General features: G+C 36.4%; 3 protein-coding genes across 3 annotated transcripts in view; all 3 read right to left on the reverse strand.

The window, feature by feature from the left end:
• The window catches only part of LOC107715468 (60S ribosomal protein L13-like), a 6519-nt gene extending 2257 nt beyond the window's left edge, over window positions 1-4262 (reverse strand). The window contains exons 1-5 of the mRNA XM_016521617.1: window positions 4173-4262; window positions 3509-3624; window positions 3281-3422; window positions 1080-1253; window positions 722-778 (exon numbers count right to left, since the gene is read on the reverse strand). Coding sequence (XP_016377103.1) covers window positions 722-778; window positions 1080-1253; window positions 3281-3422; window positions 3509-3612 — 477 coding nt within the window. The 5' untranslated portion in view covers window positions 3613-3624; window positions 4173-4262. The remainder of the gene's footprint in view (window positions 1-721; window positions 779-1079; window positions 1254-3280; window positions 3423-3508; window positions 3625-4172) is intronic.
• A 1839-nt stretch (window positions 4263-6101) lies between these two features.
• On the reverse strand, window positions 6102-10880 carry gcshb (glycine cleavage system protein H (aminomethyl carrier), b). Its single transcript, XM_016521599.1, has 5 exons — window positions 10574-10880; window positions 8897-8976; window positions 6878-6941; window positions 6667-6798; window positions 6102-6564 (listed from the first exon to the last, which is right to left on the reverse strand). Exons 1-5 carry the CDS (start codon window positions 10722-10724, stop codon window positions 6467-6469), a joined length of 525 nt encoding a protein of 174 aa, XP_016377085.1. The 5' UTR covers window positions 10725-10880; the 3' UTR covers window positions 6102-6466.
• A 708-nt stretch (window positions 10881-11588) lies between these two features.
• Window positions 11589-16142, reverse strand: part of LOC107715469 (lysine--tRNA ligase-like) — a 12680-nt gene continuing 8126 nt past the window's right edge. The window contains 6 exon segments of the mRNA XM_016521618.1: window positions 11589-12041; window positions 12209-12352; window positions 14187-14313; window positions 14406-14491; window positions 15503-15588; window positions 15880-16053. Coding sequence (XP_016377104.1) covers window positions 11967-12041; window positions 12209-12352; window positions 14187-14313; window positions 14406-14491; window positions 15503-15588; window positions 15880-16053 — 692 coding nt within the window. The 3' untranslated portion in view covers window positions 11589-11966.

Raw genomic sequence — 16142 nt, forward strand, 5'->3', positions numbered from 1 at the left:
AAAAAAAAAAAAAAAGGTTTAAGGTTATGGTTTGAATGGCTCTGCAATATGGAAACAACTTTTACTGTACCTTCTGAACACACTGCAAAAAAAAAAAGAGGAAAAAAAAAAAAAAGTGATGTTCTTCCTCACTATATTTTTGCACTGTGTTCCAATGGAAACGTATGATTCTTAAATAAAGATGCATTTACTTGACGACAAAAGTCTTGTTTAAATGAGAAACTAACCAAAATGAAGTGAGTTTATGATTAAAACAAGAGCAAATATCTGCCAATATATTTACAAGTTTTCATTCTCCATTGACATTTGTTTGTGTTTTAAATCAAACTCACAATTTTGTTCAATTTCTCAAAAAAACTAAACTTCCTATGTTCAATTCGCATCAATTACACATATCTTAATGTTTAGATGTTTGTATTGGAAAACCAAAAAATAATGAGGAAGGTTTTTTTTTTTGCAATGCAACATTTAATGCCGTGACTTTATAAATTTAAGACTTTCTGCTCTGATTAGAGACCTTTTTAGGCCTTGTGTATTTTAATAGAAGTTAGTTTACTCAAAAATATATTTTTCCACAGCAAAAAGACAAAAGGCATGTAGAAAATAGTGTACAACAGGTTTTTCAGCCAAGTTTGATCATGTTGATAATTTAGAGACCTTAAAATTGTGTGTATCAAATATGGTACAGCAGGCTTCATAGTGCTAAAGATAAGATACATACGTTTTTGATGGGCATGACAGGTCCAATAAGCTGTGTTGCCATCTTGAGCTCCTCCTCCTGTACGCACAAAAGACAGTCAAAACACAAAAAAACTAAATGCAGAATATGGCTGAACAGTATGCAGTCATCAGCTGTAAAAGGGTTCAAAGGTCATCAAGGATGTGCAGAGATTCCGGAGAAAGTGTCATCATTTGACTGCAAACACCAAAGCTGTTACCCGTTACAATAAACAGCATTTTAGACCTGACATATATATTATGCATCAAAGGCTTGATATGATTTATGATGAATTACAAAGCTTCAAATCAACGCTCATCCCAAGAGAGGTCGGATTTATGATCAGAAGGAAGCCACTTACAGTGCCGTCTCCCTTCTTAGGTGCAGAAGCCTTCCTGGGGAAGAGGATGAGTTTGGAGCGGTACTCCTTCAGCCTCTGAACATTGGCCTGCAGAGACTCTGTGGATCTGTTATGCCGACGAGGGTCAACGGCGATGCCGATGGTGCGGGCCACCTTTTTGTTGATTCCCGCTGCCTATATAAGCAAATTACAGTGCAAAGTGAGACATGTGACACTCAATTATACTGAAACAGCTCTGACAGCATCAACAGTCATCAGCAAATAGGGTTCAAAAGGAATCATCAATGAGGTACAGAGATTCCGGAGAATTGTCATCATTTGACTGTTTGAATAACTGTAAATGAGACAGAAGAAAACTACATTATAGTTAAAGATAGTTCACCCAAAAATAAAAATTGCCATCGTTTACTGACCCTCAAGTTACTGTTCCAAACCAACAAGACTTTGGTTAATCTTCGAAACAGTAGATATTTTATGCAACCTGAGAGGTTTCGGTCTCTCCATTGAAAGTCCAGGTAACCAAAACAGGAAGATCCATAAAAGAACAAAGTGTTGTCAAATTAACCCAATATGAAACAAGTGGTTTAACCCAAGCCTTGTGAAGAAATACAATGTATGGGTGTTTATGGGAATAAATGTCCAAATTAAATCATCATATAAAGCAACTGCATCTCTCCATTCGTTTTTATCCACGATTTGCATTACGCCACTTTTATGGCCTTTTTGGATTTAAAGGATTAGTTCACTTCCAGAATGAAAATTTCCTGATAATTTACACACCCCCATGTCATTCAAGATGTTCATGTCTTTCTTCAGTCGCAAAGAAATTAAGGTTTATGAGGAAAACACTCCAGGATTTAGCCAACGGGCTGAAGGTCCAAATTGCAGTTTCAATGCAGCTTCAAAGGGCTCCACACGATCCCAGCTGAGGAATAAGGGTCTTATCTAGCGAAACAATCGGTCATGTTCTTAAAATGATATACTTTTGAACCACAAATGCAGTAGCTCTGTGATGCGTGTCCGTAAATTCACGCATCACAAAATCATGTTGGAAAGGTCACGTGCGGTTAAAGGGACAGTTCACCCAAAAATGAAAATTCTGTCATTAATTACTCACCCTCATGTCGTTCTAAACCCGTAAGACCTCCGTTCATCTTCGGAACACAAATTAAGATATTTTTGATGAATTCTGAGAGCTCTCTGACCCTCCCATAGACAGCAATGTAATTACCACGATCAAGGTCCAGAAACGCAGCAAGGAGATCGGTAAAATAATCCATGTAACATCAGGGGTTCAATCGTAATTTTGCAAAGCTACGAGCATACTCTTTGTACGCAAAGAAAACAAAAATAACGACTTTATTCAACGCAGATACATTTTCTACGTTGTTTACACTTTGATTTGAATGAAAACAACGTATCTGCGGGACGCAGCTGACACAGAACAGCATACGCTGTTTACGTTCAGTGGATATTCTCCAAAATGGCACCAGGGTGAATGAGGGTGAGTAATGACAGAATTTTTGGGTGAACTAACCCTTTAAGGTAGGAGAGGGGCGAAAATCTCCATCTCATTTTGTCCTCCAACTTCAAAATCGTCCGACATCGTTGTTTTACCTTTTTTTGTAAAGGGCATTTGGCTTTCTTTGCACGTTCGCTTTGTAAACACTGGGTCGGTACTTCCGCCTGCGTCACACGTGACCTTTCCAACATGACTACGTAATGCGTGAAGTCGAGCTAGTGCAAGACAAGCATATACATTTTTATTTTTTTTAAGAACATGACCGATCGTTTCGCTACATAAGACCCTTATTCCTCGGCTGGGATCGTGTAGAACCCTTTTGAAAGCTGCACTGAAACTGCAATGTGGACCTTCAGTCTGTTGGGCACCGTTTAAGTCTATTATACGGAGAAAAAACCTAGTATGTTTTCCTCAAAGACCTTAATTTCTTTGCAAATGAAGACAGAAAGACATGAACATCTTGGATGTCATGGGGGCGAGTAAATTATTTAAAAAAAATCACTCTGGATGTGAACTAATCCTTTAAGTTTTGGTTACATGGACTTTCAAAAGGAGGGACAAAAACCTCAAGTCTCATTAATATATCTTTATTTGTATTTTGAGATTAATCGAAATGACAGATTTAAGCTTGGGGTGAACTAGTCCTTTAAAAAAGGGGTTAATGTGGCATCAACATTACCTTCAACTCCTCCAGGGTGAACCCTCGGCCGGCACGGACCTTGGTGTGATAGCGGATGGTTGGACACCTGACGGCTGGTCGAAGAGGTCCAGAAACTGGTCTTGGAGCGATTCGCCGAGCCTTTGCCTGACGGGCCTTACGTCTAAAGAAAAACAAGATGCATTACAATTAAGTGATGCTTTCCATAAACTGTTGAAACCCATTTTGCAGCACAAACGTGTGTGTTACCTGCGGATCTTTCTGGCAGGCTGGTTGAACCAGGTGCGCACTCTCTTCTGCCAGTCTTTATGAAAGTGAGGGTTCAAGATCATGCCATTCCGGCTGGGAGCCATGATTGTTCACTCCTGGTGTAAAAGAAACGTAACAGCAATGAGTACAGTTCCCTACTCCATATCCCCCCACACACACACACACACATCAACCAACATCAACTGAAAATTCAAACTATTTTAGTTTTATAAACCTTACAAAGAATAGCGCGCGCGCGAAAGCTGTTAAAACATCTTTGCGTTTATGATAAAGTCTGTATCACAGGCAAAACTCTCCATATGAGCTCTGCTGGTGCCTGATGCGCTGTCATGCTTGTGGAAAATACAGCACAAGACGGCAATAAACACGAACGAGGAAGGCTTTTGCTGCATACATGTTTTATTTAGGTTTTCAAACACTTGACTATTCGCACAAGCGCTCGGCTGCATGGAAACGCGACAGGATAGTGTACTAAAATAATCCCATTTCATCTCTCAGTAATGTGTAACACCGACAATACAGCCGAGTTCGCACATAAAACAAACTGCACTTTAAAGACGGACTACTTAAATTATCATATAATGAAGCATTAATAAGGATTAAAGCGGATAAACTTGATGATTGCCGGAATAGATACACATACCGACTGTAGCGGAAAATGGCTGAAAAGGAAAAGGAAATGACAACACGCGGTTTTAAGGGAAGTAAAGAAAAGAGCCAATAGCAACGAGCGATGTGCCGGTCTACCGGAAGTGTGAAGCCGGGTTTTGTTTTGACTAATCAGCACGCGGATGGACGTAGATTAAACGTTTGACAACTAATAGTTATTTATTTATTTATTTATTTATTGGCAATAAATAGTTATTACAGACTACCATGGTCTCGTGAATATAAAGGAGGACGTTTTGATTTTATGCGGAAAGGAAAAAAAAAATTAAAAAAACTGCATACGTAGATATGTGCATGCATGCAAAAGAAAATAAATATGAATATGTTCATTAATAGATGGACGTAGATTACAAGTTTGACAACTAATAGTAATTTATTTATTTATTTATTGGCAATTAATAGTTACTACAGACTACCATGGTCTCGTGAATATAAAGGAGGACGTTTTGATTTTATGCGGAAAGGAAAAAAAAACAAAAAAAAACTGCATACGTAGATATGTGCATGCAAATAAAAGAAAATAAATATGATTATGTTCATTAATACACCCATAAATTAACATTATCCTAATTAAAGCTTAGAAAGTAAACACAAGAATGGAAATATGTAGCTGAATGAATTAAACGATGAAACCACCGGAATAAGACAAAAACTCGGTTTGGAAGATGAATTCATGATGTACTCGCTCATTATATACATTTTGCACATTTTGAACACAGAAAAAGTTACATAGTGCTGCTTTAAAACAAACAGTGCGTAGTGTACAGTACAAAAACAAAATAAATACTGCCAATAGTGCAATAATAGTGCACAATAGTGCAATTTGCTTGCAAACAAAACAAATACCTAAAAAAATTAATTAATAAATAAACCCCACTGGTGCTTTTCTTGATAATGTACTGTTCAAACGTTCGGGGTCAGTAAGATTAAAAAGAAAAAATAAATAAATTAATACTTTTACTCAAGGATATACTCGATTGATTAAAAAAAAAAATGACAGTAAAAAATATTTGTTGCAAAAGATTTCAATTTAAAATCAATGCTGTTGTTTTGAACTGTCGATTCATCAAAGAATCCTTAAAAACTATCACAATAATAATAATAATAATAATAAATACATTTATCATAATAATAAAAAATAGTTATTGAGCACCAAATCAGCATATTAGAATGATTTTTCAAAGAGACACAGACTGGAATCACAGGAATAAATTACATTTTAACATATATTAAAATTAGTGCGGTCAAACAATTAATAGCGATTAATCATTTGACAGCATTAGTTAAAATAGAAAAGTTTAATTGTAATAAATCCAAAATAGAAGTGTGTACTGTGTATATTTATTTTGTATATATAAATACACAAACATATATGTATATATTTTAACAAATATTTACACATATACATATATATTCATATATAATTTACATTATATATAAATATTTTATATATAAACAAATTTTTCTTAAATATTAAAAAATATACTATATACACAGTACACACGCATATATTATGTAAACAAAAACTTCTATTTTGGATGCGATTAATCTCGATTAATCATTTGACAGCATTAGTTAAAATAGAAAAGTTTAATTGTAATAATATTTCACAATATTACTGTATTTTTGATCAAATAAATGCAGCCTTGGTGAACAAAAACAAAGAATCTTACCGACCTCAAATTTTGTAGATGTTTTTGTTAATATATGATGGAAGCATCTGCTGTAAAGTACTTCAAAAGCAATGCTTCACATTCATGTGTTAAACTGATCATGTATTAAATGCAGTAAGTTATAAGAACAATACGTTACCGGTGTCATAGGACAGATCGAATCTGAAAGAGTAAAAGTTAAACACACCAGAACGGTGCAGCAGAACACAGACGCAAACTGGCTCACAATGTTACATTTTTGATTTTATTGCATGTCATGTTACGTCAACGTCACACACGTTTTATTGACAAATATACTATTTAAGACAACCAGCAGAACCAGCCCTCTCTTTGTTTGAGTCCATGTAAAGCACCTCAAACTATATCCAAAAGACCTTGAAATATTTGGCTTTTGACTCCAAAATACACGAGTCTGTTAAACTAGCACATTACAAAAGATTATTTTGGTGGAAAAGAAAATTACAAAACCAAAATAAATAGATTTCAAAGAATTGTATTAGTACTAATTCTACCACCAGCATTCTAAGGTAGCCATTGTGAATCCTTAAAAGCTCTGAATGATCAATAATAACAAACAAGGAAGGTCTAAACACCTTTATGAATCAAGTGATTTGATGAATTTTTCATAAGCAGCTTCATCCATGAGTTCATCAAGTTCTGCAGGTTTCTCTATGGTCATCTTAATTAACCATCCTTGAAGAGAGAGAGAGAAAGGAATGTTTTAGCGGTATATTACACATTCATATACAGTATTGTGTGATTTCAGTTTAGTAAGAGACTAACAGCTGCACTCACCGTCTTCATAGCAGGCTTTGTTTACAAGTCCCGGGTTATCCGTCAGATTTATGTTGATTTCAGTCACCTCTCCAGTCAGTGGAGAATACAACTCACTAGCAGCTTTGACACTTTCTAAAGCACCGAACTCCTCTGAAAAAGAAATGCAGTTCATGTTGTCTGTGCTATAACGGGCAAAAGGCATAAGATGAGGATTTCTAATTCTTCTCACCCATTTGTTCAAGCTTTGTTCCCACTTCTGGTAGCCCACAGTATACCACATCACCTAACGCTTCCTATGGTGATAGAACGGAGAAAATGTCAAACATCTATTAATAAGGAAGATCATAAACTGCATAAAAAGAAAATACTGCAATAACATTAGTGTAAAACAATATAACTTTTAAAGTCAACATCCCATTAAAATCAAACCTTCCCCCTTTACTTTTTTTGTACGTTATACCAAAGACGAAAAAGACAGAAAAGTGATAGAATATTGAATATTTCATTTGATTTGGAAACACGTCATATTATTGAAGTAAAATGGGCTGTGACTTTTATTTCAAGTTGACTTTAAGGTGCATATTTATGGAAGCTTGTTTCTGCTGAGAGACAAAAAAAATAAAAAAGGTAATTGTTATATCTCAGTTTGGTGTTTTTTTTTTTTTTAAAGGGGTCATATGACGTTGCTAAAAGAACATTATTTGGTGTATTTGGTGTAATGAAATGTGTTTATGTGGTTTAAGGTTCAAAAAACACATTTTCCACATACTGTACATTATTGTTTCTCCTCTATGCCCCGCCTTTCTGAAATGCGCCGATTTTTACAAAGCTCATCGTTCTGAAAAGCGAGGTGTGCTCTGATTGGCCAGCTATCCAGTGCGTTGTGATTGGCCGAATACCTCAAGCGTGTGACGGAAATGTTAAGCCCCTTACCATACTGTGATGCAGTGTTGCCAAGTCCGCGGTTTTCCCGCGGAATTGGGCTACTTTAACACTGTTGCCGCGGGTTGTTTTTCATGTCAGCGGGTTTAAGCGACCCCAACAACGTGATATTTAGCCCCTAAAATGTGCATTTTACCAGGGGAACCCCACCAAAAACATGCATTTTACCCCACCGGAATGCGATTTTTACCAGGGGATCCCCCTTGAAACGTGATTGGGGTAGTTTTGGGTTAGTTTTGAGTAGCAATTGGGTGCGTTTAGTTGTGAAAACCTGGCAACCCTGCTGTGATGCCGTGTCCCGGTGCGACGAGACAAAAACATTAAAGCCCATTATAAACGAGGCATTTGTTGCATCCAGTGGGGACATAATTACGGATTATAATGACTTATACTGTCTTTTTACGCATTGCATCGCACCACGTAAACATAAAACCACGTCTGCATTTGTGATCGGAGAAATGACAAACAACAAGCGCTACTCTACACTGCTCAAAACTCGCATTTGAATGGGTCATCACATGTGGTTGCCGCAAGCCCACCGGCCTCCGCTCCGACTAGATATCAGTGGTTAAGTTGTATTTACAACATTGTTCCAGAGCAGTTCAACCCAAATATTCAGATGTGTGCATCACATTTTATGGAGGACTGTTTCCTGATCCTGGTAGAGTACACTACAATGCCGGCTGTTCTGACTATTTAAAGACTATTTAAAGAATTTGCCACTGACGATTCAAATGCGAGTTTTGGGCAGTGTAGAGTAGCGCTTGTTGTTTGTCATTTCTCCGATCACAAATGCAGACATGGTTTTATGTTACGCTCCGGCCGGACAGGGCATCATCACAATATGGTGAGGAGCATAACATTTCCGTCACACACTTGAGGTATTCGGCCAATCACGACGCACTGGATAGCTGGCATTTCAGAAAGGCGGGGCATAGAGGAGAAACAATAATGTACATTATGTGGAAAATAATGTGTTTTTTTAACCTTAAACCGCATAAACACATTTCATTACACCAAATACACAAAATAAATGTTCTTTTTAGCAACATCATATGACCCCTTTAACTTTTATAAAAGTCAAAAAAATCGCATCATATGACCCCTTTAAAGAATTGTGAGAAACTCAGAAATGTGACTTTCTCTTGCAATTCTGAATTTACATCTCTCACAATTCAGACTTTTCCCCCTCAGAATTCATCCCCCCATCACAGAATTAGTAAAAAGTATAAAAACAATAATAAAACATTTGAAACTGAATTGACACCATCTAAAAACACTTATTTTTTTATAGAGAGGAGCAAACCTGAGCAAAGTTGCTGATGCCAACCGTGCCCACAGTCCCCTCCACTCGTACCCATTCGTGTTTGTCTGTAAACTTCAGAGCTGGAAAAACACGAGAATTTCAATAATAATAAGATCAGGAAAAGCAGAACCATTGGTTAAAGTAATAAGTTGGGTTTGGAACGACAAGAGAATCACAAACATTCTTTTAAACGTGACACTTTTCTCTGAAGTGATTTCATTTTGCATAAACATTAACTTTTCAGCTGATGGTAGTCTGAAAGAGAATTTCAATAATAATAATAAGATCAGGAAAAGCAGAACCATTGGTTAAAGTAATAAGTTGGGTTTGGAACGACAAGAGAATCACAAACATTCTTTTAAACGTGACACTTTTCTCTGAAGTGATTTCATTTTGCATAAACATTAACTTTTCAGCTGATGGTAGTCTGACCATTCAAACTCCATAAGGTTAATCATGCATTAATTATTTCCAGGTCAGTCTGTCCATTTCACTGCAACAGCTTTTCTGAATTATTCTAATTTCAAAACTCTCTATTAAATCACTGTAGTAAACATGATGGAGCCACTGAGGGTGGAAGAAGCTGTAAACGTTCAGGTTAAGGCATGCTGAACGGTGCCCTTTCTGTGCCAGACAATTGCAAAATAACAACCGGCTTTCAAACAGGTTTCTCAAACACCCATTTGTGGGTTTCTGTACAATAAAACACACAAAATCAGATTCACACAATGAAACAAGTGATTCAAATCAAAAACTTAAGAATGATTAAAACGTGCAAGGGAAGTGGAGGCATCCTGACGGAAGACCTGACCCTGAAAGAAAACCACAGACGGTTCATAATTGTATAGAAATCACATATTAACGCCATAGTTCTCAGGAGAGACCGATGAACACCAACTGAGGGACTGCTAGAGAGGCAGTCCTCAACTGACTCGGATTCTAGCATCAGCCCATGCAGAAACAATACAGGTTTAAACCAGATTGTGAGCAGGGCTGAATGCTGAAGCACGATGGGCTTTATGCAAAACACTACTGTTATTTTAGATCTCGAGGCATCGGAGGGAACATAATGAAGGTGACGCATCAGTCTAATTTCCTATATGGATCTAGATCTAATGAATGACAGATTTTAGTGAGATAATGGGTAGAGTCTGGGGCCTCTGGTCAAACTTGAGACACGATCTGCAGCACAGTCTTAACTTTAATTAGCTTTCATTCATTCAAGATCTCTAAATAAAGCCACATTATAACACTGAACCGAGAAAATTAGTCAAGCGTGGCGAGTTTGACCCGATGAAAGCTTCAGCAAAAATTACACTGACCAGTCAAAGAATACTGTGCACTCTTTAAAACTTCACATAAATAAAAATATGTAATAGTTCCAAAAATAAAGCCAATTAAACCAAAGAGTCGAATCCGCCAAGTAACTTTCTGCGAATAAATCACTGGAACGTACAGAACGCCTGTGGAACTTCATGACGCAACAAACGAACTAAAGTTACAATGTAACAAACGTTAAAGCCCAATACAAATTCAGGTGAGAAGCACACCTTGGCATTCAGAAGATTAAAGCTTTTAAAAAGACCAAAATGCAAACAGCAATGGTTGCAGTTCTTGCGGCGAAGCTAAATGCGAGATGTAAAACGGAGGAGCCGTGGAGTTCAGCAAAGTTTTTACCTCCCGAAAGCCGTGAGCTCGTGTAAAGCGTCCTTAAAATGTTTGGTCTTAGCGAATTTTGGCACGTCCAGATAGGTGCAGGTCTCGTGAGCAGGGGCAATGCTGCCGAGAAGTTTGCCGAAACGCATCGGAGCGCCGCACACATCGCCATCTTCACCGACTTGATGCACTTGACCGCGCGAGAGAAGCAAAAGGGCGCTCCCGCTGAACCACAGACCTCTGATACGTTTGACTGAGAAGAATAAAGATATCGATAACGACAAGAACATTGGCACAGACTATACGCCCCATTATGCAAAGTCCAAACATGATCAAAGCAAAAGATGTATGTGGCGTAACAAGTAGAAATCACTTGGTTTCGAGAACTAGGAAAATGCAAAGAAAGATTATTCACAGTGGTCCCAAAAATATACGGATTTTAAGCCATACATAATAACAACAATAATAAACAGGGTTTCAAACAACATATGAATGTAGCTCGAGTCGTATTTCATGGGATTTTTGCCGTTCACACTTGCTAAATATGATCCGAATCCAATCGGATATACACAAACACCGGATTTGGATCGCAGGTCTAAACAAAGTTTAAGAATGCTAGCTTTTTCTTACAACTAAAGGAACTTTAACATTTTACCAATTACTAATCAACTAGTGATTTTTCCACACAGGTGTAATTAATCACATTATGTTGCACAAACGTTTGACAAACAGAAGTGTCAGTATTTCAGTGTAATGTTTCTATCTATTAAATCTTGCAGACTCTCTCTATAAAATAACAGGTTAAATTTATATATTTTCTTATCTAACCTATACTTGTTGGAGCCACTTGTGTCAGAAAATTTCATATAATTCATACAATTTTAAAATAAACAAATTATGATGATTACTATCAAATTAATTTACTTTGTCATTTAAAAGACTGCTCTAAAATAGCACATTATCTTGTGAGGGATTGTCTCTTATTCGAAACTGAAGGAGAGATGCAATGTGGAAACAAACCCACAAACCGTTTGGCTCGTCTAAGTCATTATTTAATATGATTCAATTGAACAGCCATTAAGCCTGTTAAAAAAAACACAGTTGGACAGGAGATCATAAAATATCTAAACATGTTATTCGGCCATGTTTGATCACCCCAGGCCACAAAAGTGCAGGAACATTGACAATGGGTAACAGAGAAAGGACAACAAGGTTTCTATTCCCCTTAAAATGGTGAGCCATTACGTTAAAAGAACTGCTGAAATCTTTCCCTTCAGTTCATAGGTCTTAAATAGTCAGGCTATAACCCTCAACAGTGACAATAACTTGGACAGTTCAGACTGAATCAAGAAATCCAAAGATGGACTAAATCCGCAGGTGTGTTTTCTTCACTCATATGAAGTCAGTCACAGCGTTACACTGATGTGCCCTCTGCAGGTGGAGCTGATTTATTGTCTTCAGGTTTCATGGCCGGGAAGAGAAGTACCTCCTAAAGTAGAGCACATGGATTAGAACCAGTTTTAATTTCAAATGGTTTACAGAATGAGATCTGATCAGTTTATTTACAGGGCCACAATTGCACTATTTTATTAATATACAAGCAGCAGTTCACACATTTTTCACAGTCCTAAAAAAAGGGGCCATGGTGGGTCGTACCTTGATGTTGTTGGAGTCTGTGAGGAACATGGTGAGGCGGTCGATGCCCATGCCCCATCCTGCCGTGGGTGGAAGTCCGTACTCTAAGGCAGTGCAGAAGGTCTCGTCAATAAACATTGCCTCTTCATCACCTTCTGCCTTGGCCTGTGGACACAGATAGAACATTCATTCAACTACAAGATATTGTCTTGGTAAAGAAAAAGCTAAGTAGTGTGAGCAAAGCTCTTTACAGTATATTTTAATAGAGCAGACATATGTGACCCTGGACCACAAAACCAGTCTTAAGTCGCTGGGGTATATTTGTAGCAATAGCCAAAAATACATTGTATGGGTCAAAATTATTGATTTTTCTTTTATGCCAAAAATCATTAGGATATTAAGTAAAGATCATGTCCCATGAAGATATTTTGTAAATGTCCTACTGTAAATATATTAAAACTTAATTTTTGATTAGTAATATGCATTGCTAAGGACTTCATTTGGACAACTTTAAAGGTGATTTTCTCAATATTTTTATTTTTTTTGCACCCTCAGATTCCAGATTTACAAATAGTTGTATCTCGGCCAAATATTGTCCTAATTTAAACCATACATCAATGCAAAACTTATTTATTCAGCTTTCAGATGTACAGGTGCATCTCAATAAATTAGAATGTCGTGGAAAAGTTCATTTATTTCAGTAATTCAACTCAAATTGTGAAACTCGTGTATTAAATAAATTCAATGCACACAGACTGAAGTAGTTTAAGTCTTTGGTTCTTTTAATTGTGATGATTTTGGCTCACATTTAACAAAAACCCACCAATTCACTATCTCAAAATATTCTCAATTTCGAAAAATTTACCCTTATGTTTTGTGGTCCAGGGTCACATATTGGTTGAGACAATAAAGCCAACATAAACTAGCGTAAAAAAAAAGTATGTTCTTGAAAGAAGTCTCTTATGCTCACTAAGGCTGCGTTTATTTGGTCAAAAATACAGTAAAAACAGTAATATCGTGAAATTTTATTACCATTTAAAATAACTGTTTTCTAATGTAATATATTTTAAAAGCAATTTATTCCTGTGATGCAAAGCTGTATTTTTAGAGGCAGTCTTTAGTGTCACATGATCCCTCAGAAATCATTCTAATGTGCTAATCTGGTGCCCAAGAGACATTTTTTATTACTATCAATGTTTTAAACAGTTTTTGCCACTTAATATTTTTGTGCAAACTGTGGTGCATTTTTTAGGATTCTTTGATAAAGTTCAAAAGAACAGCATTTATTTGAAATAGAAATATTCTGTAACACTCTTTACTGTCACTTTTGATCAATTTAATGCATCCTTGCTGAATAAAAGTATTAATTTCTTTAATAAAAAAGACTTAGCTGACCCTAAACTTTTGAACACTTTGACTACACAAACACAAACCACCACAATGAAGTGACGAAGATCAAGTGACTAGAATTGTTGCTTCATAACACCAGAAGCAAAAGTTTGATATTTCCTGACAAAATGTGATATTTTGATAAAATGTGAAAACTAAGAAAGTCCCCCAAAATCCAACAATTAGTGTAAGATTAAGACAGAAAATGATGTACTCGGTAGGCTTGCCGCGATAGACAGTGCTGACGGTGATACCGGTGTTAAGCCGCAACACCGGTTACGTCACTTGCCCACCGCGGCACCGACCCCTAACTGCCGCTAATTCGAAAGTGAAAGTAAAATGCACACGGCGTTTTTAAGCTATTTAAAAGCGAAGGAAAGCGAGGAAAAGAGGGAAAATAAAAACGAACAATTGTTTTACTCCGGATTGCCGCTATTTGAAAGTGAAAGTAAAATGCGCACGCGGCTTTTACAAGCTATTTAAGGAAAGCGAGGAAAAGAGGGAACGCCCCCGCTGTAATACCGGTATTACCGGTGTTGTCACACGTCGATTAACCGGTGGGAAAATTTCCTCACCGTCACAACCCTAGTACTCGGTAGTGTATCTTCACCTTAGCCTGTTGCTCAAACAGTTCTCGTTGTCTGATAGGATCGTTCAACTCTGTGTAGGCATTGCAGATCTCCTTCTTCATCACAAAGAGTTCAAAGCGCTCAGTTAGGCCTTTCTGTGATCTGTGCCTGAGGAGGAGATACATTAGTTGAATGTTTTAGATAATTTGTGATTTAACCATACACTACAGTGATAAATCAAATCAAAGTCAGGCACATACCATTTTGCTAGAGGACTCATGATCTGTGGATGATCACAGATGAATGTTGGGTTGATGCACTTCACCTCCAAGAAGTCTCCCACAAGCTGTCAACAAAAATGTGGCAAAGTGAGTTTAAAATGTGTGTACAATGATGAACACAAAGAATATGAAAAGTATAAATAATTTGTGAAAACAATAAATAAATAAGTGTCTTGAATGCATATTTTTGAGAGTCAAAATCAAGTACTACATATAATTTACTGGTCTGCTAGTGTGCTTTGTGTGGCCAAGAAAGTATCTGCCATTTAGGCTTCTGGGGCAGGATTCATGAAAATCTTAAGAAAGTCGTCATCTAATGAGAAGAATTTTCATAAGAATGCAATTTTGAAGTGCAAATTAAAATTTTTTTTTTTTTTTTTAAGAAGTTCTAAATTTTTTACTTAAAAAAAAAAAAAAAAAAAAAAAAGGCACTTGATACAGATTTCTATAATCATAAGTGTGCACTTTTTTTTTTATTGTGACCGCTTTAACAGAAGTTTTTTATTTTTAATAGGCCGTGTATTTTAAATGGCTGCCGAAATTCATTTTAATTAAAAAGGCCCACATTTAACTCTATTGTTTTTACTGAATATTTATTTTTGTAACTAAATTTAGAAATCTAACAATCATGTAACGCATAACGCATTTTTTACATTATCAATGCTCATCCTTAGTAATACTAATATGTATTATACGTTGCTAATGTTATGTTGTAATGCTAAATATAAAAAAATACAAACAAGTAAAAAAAAATAAAAAATAAAGACAAGTTGGAAATTTTCCTAACTTTAAGAGATTATTTACGATGAATTTTAAGAACAGGAATTTTCTGGAACTTTTCAGGAATTCATCTAATGTTTTGTCTTTAGAACAATTTAAAGGAAAATAATAAAGTTAAAAATATATTGCATTCCCAAAAACATTTAAGAATATTCTTAAGTTAAAAAATTACAAGAAAACAGCAGCTTAGAAGAATTTTATTCATAAGAATATTTTGTGAATCTGGTCAATGAGCTCTTTTCCATCACAGTCACTCATTTCTATTATAGTGGCAGTTTTTGCCCAGTACTTCATACCTTATCCAGAAGACGAGCAGTCGTCCTGGGAGGAGGGCATTCAACTTCTTTCTGAACACAAAGGTCATCTAAGAACTTGCGCGTTTCTGTAAGAAAAAAAATAATAAAAAATTATGATGAGCTTTAAAGGGACAGTTCACCCAAAAATGAAAAATCTGTCATTAATTACTCACCCTCATGTCGTTCTAAACCCGTAAGACCTTCGTTCATATTCGGAACACAAATTAAGATATTTTTGGAGAATATCCACTGAACGTAAACTTTAATCATTCTAGCAACAGAGCCCCAGCATCTGTTAGCATACGTCAAGTAATTTCCACGTGGTACCAATTTTCACAGATCTTCTCTGTGCTCGTTTTATGGACTGTAACCCTTACCATCACTGTCGTAGGTGTCAGGAGCTGGAAACTTCACCCCCAATTCCTTCTCCAGGTCTTGAGTCATGCTGATCCGTTTGAAGGGAGGAGTGAAGTCTATTTCATAGGCTTGTTCCTCTGGACCCTAAGGATGATACATCACCTTATAACCTCCGGTAATGTGCTTCACCATTCCTGTGAAAGCAACAAAGAAATAAACAGATTTTGTTTTTTAAAGGGGTCATATGATGCGATTTCAATTTTTCCTTTCTCTTTGGAGTGTT

The sequence above is a fragment of the Sinocyclocheilus rhinocerous genome, unplaced genomic scaffold, assembly GCF_001515625.1.
Source record: "Sinocyclocheilus rhinocerous isolate Xijiao unplaced genomic scaffold, SAMN03320098_v1.1 scaffold539, whole genome shotgun sequence".
Lineage (NCBI taxonomy): Eukaryota > Metazoa > Chordata > Actinopteri > Cypriniformes > Cyprinidae > Sinocyclocheilus > Sinocyclocheilus rhinocerous.